The 10,260-nt window shown below is 44.9% G+C and overlaps 1 protein-coding gene across 4 annotated transcripts; it reads right to left on the bottom strand.

The window, feature by feature from the left end:
* Positions 1–247: 247 nt before the first annotated feature.
* SLITRK4 (SLIT and NTRK like family member 4) lies at positions 248–9,800 on the bottom strand. Of its 4 annotated transcripts, none has more exons than XM_021547773.2 (2): positions 9,695–9,800; positions 248–6,944 (listed from the first exon to the last, which is right to left on the bottom strand). In XM_021547773.2, exon 2 carries the CDS (start codon positions 6,892–6,894, stop codon positions 4,381–4,383), a length of 2,514 nt encoding a protein of 837 aa, XP_021403448.2. In that variant the 5' UTR covers positions 6,895–6,944; positions 9,695–9,800; the 3' UTR covers positions 248–4,380. The 4 variants fall into 4 exon arrangements, with proteins under 4 accessions (XP_021403448.2, XP_021403446.2, XP_021403447.2 ...); XM_021547771.2 differs by lacking the exon at positions 9,695–9,800 and adding an exon at positions 9,323–9,409; XM_021547772.3 differs by lacking the exon at positions 9,695–9,800 and adding an exon at positions 8,820–8,845.
* Between the last annotated feature and the right edge of the window lie 460 nt (positions 9,801–10,260).

Genomic DNA, 10,260 nt, shown 5'->3' with positions numbered 1-10,260 from the left:
CAACTGAAAACTAAATTCTGCTTGTAGTAGTAATGGAAAAAAAAAATTAATTATATTAGAGGGATTATTTGCATAAGAGTGTAAAGGAAGATATTGTTGGACAGCAGAAGATGAGAAAAAGTTTCTAAAATAGAACAAATTGTTGAGGTGCCTAGAAAACATTACTCCATTACTGCTTTACAGATTCTCTCTCACCCATATATAAGTAATCCAAAAGAGAATATCACAGTCACTTAACAAAGTCTAGTTTCAGAAATACAATAGTACCAAACAATTTTATTAATATTTCATACAAATTTTGAAGTCAACACTGACTAGTATTTTGATGTTGATGAAGTCAAACAAAATTAATAAACAATAGGTTTCTGTGTTTTACATTGGACAGGATGTTGTAAGTAACTGCCTTAATTATAAACTAACCTAAAATAGTAATGATCAAAACAGGGTAAAGCCAATACATTTTGTTTTCTTTACTTTATTTCAAAATAGAGTGATTATGAGTACATTCTTGTTATATTTCCTTCCTAACTCTTTGGATGCAACCAAAAAAAAAATTCTCACTGTGCTCATTTCATACAATATCAACATACAAATCATGCAAAAGATATTATAGATATTATACCACCATCAAGTTCTGGATGTTTTTTCTTGATTCTGAAACATTTGTTAACATTATTCACAAGGCCATGCCTTTATAATTTATATCATCATTATGGCTTTAAAAAAAAAAAGCATTTAAAAATATATTTATACTAGATTGTTGCATTATTGTCAATCTGGAACACTAAATGCAAAACATAAATCACCTGTTCTTGTGTTCTTGCACCGCGGTATTTGCTTTCTGATAAAATTGCACAATTTTTTTTTCTTTTTCAAGGAAACGAGTACACTTTATTGATTTCATTTAAAAATGGAAACTTCTTTATAATACAATGGAGACAACAAATTATGCCAACACCTTCACTGATTTAGTTTATGTCCATGGGTCTTAACAGCCATTTTACAAGCATGGCCACTCAAACCAATATCAGGAACAGACAGATCTGTTAAGCCACACCTGAGTCACCTTCTCAGAAAGACTGACCAGAGATTTCAATGGACATCACACTAAAACTTCTGTGCAGACACATACACCGTTTCAAAACATGGAGAAAATAAACTGACACTAAGGTTGCCATTCAAAGTAACAATTTCACAGAAAAATAGTGTTTTGCCAGCTTCTGCATTCTTCACTCACACTATTATGCCTATATATTGCACCATACATTGTAAAACACTTAGGGACAATTTCTACAGGAAGGTCCAGATTGTGCAACCTTTACTGATGCTGGTGAACCTACACTCAACTGCATAACCCCAGATGAGTCACTGGGCTCTATGGATTATATACAATGGTTCTGAGCTGGCTTGTTTTGAAGTCAATGACAAAACTCTAGCTAAGGCCCACTCTTGGGCAGGTATCTAATTATTATCTCATGAATAATACATCTGCACATGATTTAGGTTGAGGTGAAATGCTTTACTGGAATTGGGGTCTCAGTGATCAGAAAATTCTGATCCAGTATAATGGTACAGCATAACGGTTCAGCTCTTTAGATCAGCAAACAGAAGACACCACTCCAAAAACCAAACAAAAACTCAAACAAATTAAGAAAAAAACCAAACCAAACCAAAAATCCAGAAAGAACACCCCCAGAAAACCTCACAACACAAAATGAAACAAAAACCCCTAATTTTTTTTTAGCTTAGGAAGGTATGGCCATTTATCTCTGTTCTTTGGACTCAGGGCAACACAAGTCATAAGCATATCAGTTTTACCATCACTTAGAAGTATTTCCTTACTTGCAATTTGTAATATTTTTAGCACATTGCTCTCAGGAGGATCATACAGGACATGCCAGTGACAACGCACTGAGTGTGTCAGACACCTTCTGCTTTGGCAAACCTCAGTGAACTTGGAGCCATCCTCAAAGCCACACAGCTCTGTCAGAGCAGACCAGGGACCTGTCACCCTCAGCCTACTCAAGGAGCCAGCAGAGTCCACCTGGTCAGTGCATCATGGACACTCCTTAATCCACAGGCACTAAATAATCTCACACGTTCTCATTCAAACCTCAGCCATGCCCTGCATCACTGGTTAACCAGGAGCTTTTTACTGCATGTGTATGCAGTATCCATGTCCTCAAAATCCCCATGACATTCTGAATTAAGTTAATTATTGTGCATGGATAGATGCATCTTTTTGAAAGAAACTCAGCCATTAATTTATCTCTCGCAATTTTATTATCTGAAGTCATATATATACTATGCAGTATAGAGAAAAAGAATAAAACAACCCTCTTTCTAAGCCAAAAGAGCATAAACAAATGTCTGAAAGTAGAGAAATGTTTTGTTTGCTTTCTCTTAAATAAAGAGGCAGTGCTTTTTTTTTCCTTTTGGTCTATTTTGATAAAAATATACTGCAGGCTGTTTGCCAAGTATCATTCCAGAATAAAAATTCCAACTCAGTGTCACACAGCCCTGAAATTAGAGGTTTATATTGGAAATAGCTGACACAGCCTTCTCCACAGTATTATTATAGAGTTTTGCTCTAATTTTTACTGGCTTCAAACTCATGAAAAACGTTCATGTTTATATCCTACTATTTTAATTGACTAATGTATTGATTATAAAAGGTCAGGAGGGGTAAAGGTTCTGAAATCGAAGGAGATAAAGAAGGTCTCATTGAATTAAAGAAATTTTGTTAATCTCATCACATAGATTGGCTGTAGGATGTTTTACCAATATATCTCCATTCTCATGTCAGAGTACCATCTATCAGTGATATACAATGGGGATTTTCCATTCTCCTGCCTTTTTCCCTGGCTGTTCAGATTCAGCTTTCACAAAGGCAAGCTTTTACTCTGTAGTTATGAGCTACACAGTCCTCTGAACTGAGACCACTATATCCATTTTGCACTGTGGTTTTGAACAGGATTTGCCATATTGTTCACTGTTCTGATCAGGTTTTGCTGACTAAAAGCAGCCAGAGAGATAAGAACAGAAAACTTCTGCATGTACAATAAAAATATTCCTCTTAGCATGAATTCCTGTAAATGCTTGTGAAAAGTATTCAGATTAAGCTGTAGAGACCTGAAAAGCAAGAAAACTGATGGCAATTAACAGCCTGGGACACAATACTAAAAAACTAATCAATCTATTTTAAAATGCACCATTGGTAACAGATCTGAAATAAGGTAATAGGCTAATCTCACAAGAATAGTACAGAACAATTTTATTATTATTATCATCATCATTATTATTATTATTATATCTGATCACTTAATTCTGGATGATGCTATACATTACATCCCCGGCTGCTGTTTGGTATATTGTTCTGGTTTTATTTATACTGAATGATTAATGCATTGTGATCAGGAAAACAAGTCAGGCATATTAAATACATATTAAGGAGTACACATTTTTTCCTATGTAGTATACAAAGTATTTCATAAATATGAATTATATTACAAAAATAATTTCTGCTACGCTCACACAGTAAGCACTTTGACAATTTTGGACAACCTCTTGGGGTTGCAAGAGTTTCACGTAACTGAGAAGGAACTCTAGTTATAATTGGAGATGAGTCTTAGAACAGATTCTGCATAAGTATCAAATATTTTCTTCAGATGTCACAAATACTGCAGAAGTCAGGTTGAATTGTTTTCTTTCTTTCTTTTTTTTTTTAAATTTTCTGTATAGACATGTATGCTTCAAGTGGTCAGATTTATTTCATAGGTATGTAATGCATGGTATATTTTAAACACAATTTAACATTATAATTCCAGTGGTTTCAAGATGCAGCCCATAAATGTAACCAATTTACACATACTATTGAATGTTCTCTCTTTGCATGCTTGTTACTTTCCAAATAAGCTTTAAACAGTGCCATTAGAACACCACAAATCAAAGGATTACTCCAGTTCCACCAACTTAAATCCACGTGCAGGATGAAGGACCCAGCTGGAGTACAAATATCAGTACCAGGTTTCTTGTGTTTGTTCTAACAAATCACAAGGAGACGATGGTTTGCATTTAAGATACAAAACATATATGCCTCTTGAGGTTAAATTCAGTGTAACGTGTATAAAGCATCCCTTTGGCAATAGAGTTTGCAGTATCCCTACAGGATTCCACAGGGCATGAGCTTTATGGAGTAAAATCTATTAAGGAAATTCTCCTCTACTTGACAAATCATACACAGCTACAGTTAATCAGACACCCTTGGATACACCTGCCTCTATGCCTATCAATATAATATAGTATTTGGAAGTTAAAAGTCAACAAAAGGCACTTTCATCATTAAATAAATGTCCTCTGTAGGCAATAAGATTGTATGACCTATATTTTATTCAAAGCTGTTTGTTCTTCAAGGACTTGTAGGTAGTCAGGTGAACCTTGAAGTTTAGCTTTTAGTTCAAAATATTCACTTTTTCTTTGTTCTACTACAATTTTACTATGATTACCACCTATTAGAGATTTCTTGGCTTTTTTGTCTTGCAGTTTCTCTGGGTAACGTATTTCAAAACCACTGACCCCTATGCTGTTGTATTCCTTTTTACTTTCAAGAAAATTTTGAATAAATACATTGGAATCCCTTCCAGGGAATAACTCATCCAGTTCATCGATTGTGCTAAGTCTTTTTCTGGAATCCACATGCAATAAATCTTTCTCCTTGTCATTCATATTTCTCAGAATGACTTTTTGCCCGGGTGGGTCAGCAAACGTGAAGCCCGTTTCAGACTCTTTCAAGCCACAGGTATGACTTTTGCTCATCTGCTCAATGGTTTGAGGAATGAAGGCCTCTGCACCCAGCCCATCTTTTTTGTTTGACTTGTGATCGTGTTTTCTTAGCTGCAGTTGCATAGAACTGCACTCTTGGTTTCCAATCCCTTCGTGCTTTATGGTCGGTTTTTTGTTGCGCCGAAGCACAAAAACAAGGAGACAAAAAGCGACAAACACTGTTAAAATCAGCACAACCAATATGCTCAGGATTAGGATGGACAATGGAACAGGGCCGCCAGGAGGACTCCGGACTGGTCCCGGTGGTGTTGTAAAAATAACAGCAGGCATGGGACTAGTGAATAGAGCAGATGGCTTGTTTAAAAGTTTAGGACAGAGAATCTCATTTTTCAGAGACTTAAGTTCTATGTTAGCAAACTGCACAGGTGTCTCACATTTCAATTCCTTCACCACAATACCGTCATTTAGCTTTTCAAGCCACAGTTTCAAAGCAACTAAATCACAAGTGCAGTCCCATGGATTACCTTCCAAATCTATTTGTGTCAGAGATTTTAGCTGATCAAGAACACCACTTACAGGTAAATACATGAAGTGATTGTTCCTCAGATTCAGTCTAGCAAGTGGTGCACCAGCAAAAATGTAAGCTGGCAAACTTCGCAGAAGATTGTTGTTCAGGTAGAGCAACTGTAAATTTGGCATTAAGTCAAAGGTGCCTGCTAGGATTTCTTTGATGACATTGTATTCCAAATACAGATATTGCAAATTGTGGAGGCCAGCAAACATTTCTGGGCTCAGGCGCTCTATCTGATTGCCATTGAGGTACAATCTTCGTAAATTTGTAAGGTTGCGGAAAACATCTCCTTTGATCACTGAAATCCGATTGCTGCCTAAATGTAGCAAATCCAGCCCCTCAAACTCAGCGAAATCTGTTGTATCCACATCCTTAATATAATTGCCATTTACATGCAGTTTCTTGGCATTTAAAGGTTTTGGTACGAGTTCAGCCATCGATTCTATATTTCTTTCTTGGCAATTTACACTTAATCCCAAATCTGAAGGATGAGTTTTGCAAACACAAGGAACCGGACAAGGAGTTAAAGGAGGCACCCTGGTCTGGTAAGATACGATCTGACTGAGATTGCGACTGGACAGCGCTTTGCCTGCTACTATCCCCGAGATCTTCGAAGGATTTGTAGTTTTTGGTGGCTTTGTGACTAATCTGTGCACTGATGGTTGAGTGGTGTGGCCGTTGGGCGTGCTGTAACCGGGCTCCAGCTGCGAGGGAGGCAGGATGCGCACGTCAAAATCACTCCCTGTCCCCATGGAGCACAGCTCCTGCTTATTGGTTTCTTTCAGCAGCCTTCCATACAAGTCACTGGGTGTCTCACAGATAGCCTCTCCAATGTAGATGTTATAGGGCATGTTCTCCAGCCACGCTTTCAAAGGCAACAAATCACAAGTACAATTCCAGGGGTTGTCTTCCAGCTGCAATTCAACAATTCGCCCAATGTGTTCCAGAACTCCAATGTATGGAAGCTTCTGTATTCGATTCCCCCGTATATCCAGATGGGTTAGAGAAGCAAATCGAAAAATATTATCGGGAAGGAATGAAATCAGATTGTCATTAAGTATCAGGACTTTCAGCTTGTGAAGCTTATTGAAGGCTCCCCATTCAATAAACTTGATTAAATTGTAGTCAGCTTGGAGATACTCCAAGTTCTCTATGCCAAGGAAAGTGTCAGCCCGGAGAATCTTTAATTCGTTGTTGTTCAAGTGCAACTGTTTTAATGCACTAAGACCCATAAAGGCCCCTCCCTCAATGTTCTGTAACTTATTATTACCCAGTTGCAAGGACACTGCATGTGTAAAATTAAGAAAGGAATTTGGATATAGAATAATTAGCAGGTTGTTTTGAAAGTTGAGGTGGTAAAAATTAGACCATGGTGGTTTAAGCTGATTTGGTCTGTAGACTGCAACCTTCTCACAGTTGACATAGAGTACATTCTCAACTGACACACAGGAGCAAACATTGCAAATTTCCACAGATATATCAGCATCTGCAGTTGTAGAAGAAACTGGAGATGACAGAACCAGAAAGAGCCACAGAATCATCTTCTTATGATCAGCAAACAACCTTAGGCTCCTGAACAAAGAGAAAGAATCTAAAGGAAGAAGGAAAGAAAAAGAAAGTGTTTTTCAGTTGACATTGTTCCAAAACGTCACTTGGGTTAGAAATTGTATACCACTGAGCTACTGTACTTGCCAAATATTATAGATAAACTACAAAACCTGAATTTAAAATAACATGAAAGACTTTAACAACCAAACAAATGTATGGGAGCTGGGATGATTTCAAACACAGAATGTAAATTTATTTAGAGAAGCATAAATAACTCTCAGGTCTGTCAAATGTATTTCTCTCTCTTGCACATGCCAAGCATGCATAACTAATAAAGTAAAATAACCAAAGGAGATTCCAATTTTATGCATATTTACTCCCCTCAATTGTGCACTGCTCATATGTTGCTGTGCATTTCAGGGATATTAAACACAAATGCTGATGATATGCATGCCCAAATACCTGGGATGGGATAGCACAATATAGAAAGGATGGAGATGCTGATACAAAAAGCAATGCCAGTGCTCAGTATAAGTTTCTAAAGCAGCAACACATACAGATATATCACTATGATAACAATATTCACTCAAAGGCTACATAGGCATACACACACATTGTTTCTGTCACTTCTGATACCTAGTTTAAATAAGTCAGTGGTAAACTGACTGCAGAAATACAACTATTCACAAAACAAGATCAGCTCTGGGTGACCAATGGAAGCACATAGACATGGAAGAAGCATGCACAAGCATACAGCCCCATCCCCAGGAATAACCATACACTGACTTCAAGGGAAAAACAAAGTCACAATTTGCCAGGCTGACAGTATTGAAATCAGAACTATTTTTTTTTCCTAAAACATTATGTAATTTGCCCTTATTCCTGCATTGATAAGAACCCTTTGTATATAGTCTGGCCAATTGAACTGCCATTTTTTATGCAGAAGAACTCGAGCCACAGCATTTCCTCTGAGTTATAAGGTAGGGTTCCCCCCCCCCCCCCCCACCTTTTTTAAACAAATCAGTCAGTAATCAATACATTGCACACATACACACACACACACACACACACACACACACACACACACACACATACCATCTTCCCATTACCCCCATTTCCCAACTTGTCCCTTTCATTTCCTGCTGTAGGAAGCCACTGAGTTGGCAGGAGAGAGCCAGAATGAAAAGTGGAGAAAGCAGGAGCCAGCTGGAGGGAGGAGAACCGAGAACCGGGCTGGAGGGAGACACAAGGAGAGGATGTGCCGGGGGTCCTGGAAGGGAGGGGAGAGGAGGGATGAGGAAAGACCGCAGGACAGAAGAATAAGAGGGAGAGGAAAAGCACAGATGAGAGAAGGAAGGATGCGAGGAAGGGATGGCCGAAGGGGTCAAGGAGGCCGCTTATCGGGAGAAGGGGGAAGCGGAGCAGCGGCTGCCGATGCCGGCAGGCTCCGGACCCCGGCCGCGGCGAGCGCGCCCCCAGGGGCGGACCGGTGTCCCCGCGCCCCCGCCGCTCCGTCTCCCTCCTCCTGGCAGGCGCCGTCCTCTCGTGTCCCTGCCTCGCCCACGCTCGAGTCCCCTCTTCTTCCTCAGCCCCGGGCTCCCGGCCGGCGCCGAGCGGGCAGGCTGCGGGCGCTGCGCGGGGCTCGCGGCGGGGCGGTGAGCCCGGCCAGCAGTGCCGGCACTACCGCAATTTTTTGCCGCATCCGGCTCGGCTGGTGCCGGCTCCCCTCTGCCGTGGGCGCCCCGTCGCCCTCTGGCTCCCGGCGGGGGAGGGCGGCAGGGGCGCGCTCGCCGGGCGCGCACATCCCGGCCGGGAGCGGGCGGAGCAGCCCCGCATCTCCTCCGCCGTCCCTTCGCATCAAGGCACGACCGCGCTCCCGCCGCTGAACGCACCAGCCCCCCCCCCCCCGCCCCGGTACCTTTGCAAAGTCCGGCCCGCAGCAGAGCCACACACCCCCTTCCCCAGCCCCACTGCGCAGATCCTGCCCCCCCCCGTCCCTCCCACACCTTCACCGGGTTCTCCGGGCCGCCCGGCCCCGGTCGCTCCGCTCGCCCGCTCTCCCGGGAAGGATGGGAAAGGGCAGCGCTGCGCCTGGTGCCGCTGGCCAGGGCTCCGGGAGGCGGCCGGCTGCGGGGAGCGGCGAGCGCGATGGCAGAGAGGCTCCGGCAGGGAGCCACTGTCTCCTCGTCGTGTGCACCCCCGCCTCCCCGCACCCCATCCCTCGCCGTCTTTAAAACAGCACCGGTAATTGTTATAGCAATGAAAACAAAACCTCCGGAATAATTAAAAGAAATTAAAACGCCAACGTACGGGCGGCCCCGCCGTGCCCCCACCCCCGCCCGCACTCACACGCCCGGCGGGCGCCCGCCGCCCTCGGTGATGCTCCCGGCAGCTCCGCGGCCAGCCCGGCACCGTCCCTACCTCGGCGCCCGGGGTCGCCGCGGCTCCGCCGGGCTGCGTTCCGCCGCTCTCCCCGCTCGGTCCGGGCTCCGGCGGCTCCGCGCACGCAGCGGGCGGCGGGGGCAGCCGGGCGCCCGCCGGGGCGAGCACCCCCGGCCGCGCGGAGCGAGGGCAAGCCCGGCGCTGCGGAACCCCGCGGGCTCCGCCGCATGCAGCAGCCGCCCGGCTGAGCCCTGCCCCGCGGTCCCCCGCACACATGCGGGGAGAGGATCCCTCTGCACACGGGCGCCCGCTCCCATCGCACTGCTCTCGCCCACCCCCCGCACGCAGCGAGCCCCCTCCCCTCCGCCACACGCACACCCGCACACCGCACACACTCATGCACGCACGCACCGAGCGCCCGGGCGCTGCTCCGGCGGGCAGGGAGACGCCGCTCCGGGGGAGCAATCCCGGCGCATCGCCGCGGCCGGAGCCTCTCCCGCAGCCCGGAGGCGCCGCGCCGCCGGTGCCTTTCCCGGGGAGCCGTCGCGCTGCGCCCCCGCGGAGCCCGGGCGGGGCGTGCGGGGCGGGAGGAGCCCCCCGGGGCCGCGCCGGGAGCCGCGGGGCTGCCATGGGCGGGCGAGGCAGCCACAAGTGCGGCCCGCGGCCGGGACGGGGCCAGCGCGGCCCCCGCGCCCGGGGAGCCGCAGGGCAGCGCGGCTGCGGGAGCCGAACGGGGGAAGGAGGGAGAAGGCGAGAGAGGACTCCCCCCCTCTCTTTTCTGGCGATCTCCCCTCCCGGCTTGAAACAAAAGTAGAGGTGGAAACTGAGTGGGCAGGATGGTAGCTTTTGCTGCATTTAATGTGAATTGCAATTATGGAGAGAAATCGCTGCGAGGAGACATACCCGACCCGTTCTTACGACAACGCAGCTATTAGTGTATCTCATTCTTTGTGGTTAGGTGAAATTCCTTCTCTGCG

Source organism: Lonchura striata, chromosome 14 (genome assembly GCF_046129695.1).
Source record: "Lonchura striata isolate bLonStr1 chromosome 14, bLonStr1.mat, whole genome shotgun sequence".
Lineage (NCBI taxonomy): Eukaryota > Metazoa > Chordata > Aves > Passeriformes > Estrildidae > Lonchura > Lonchura striata.
The sequence above is the reverse complement of the archived record's forward strand: the minus strand, read 5'-3'. Positions and strand labels throughout refer to the sequence as shown.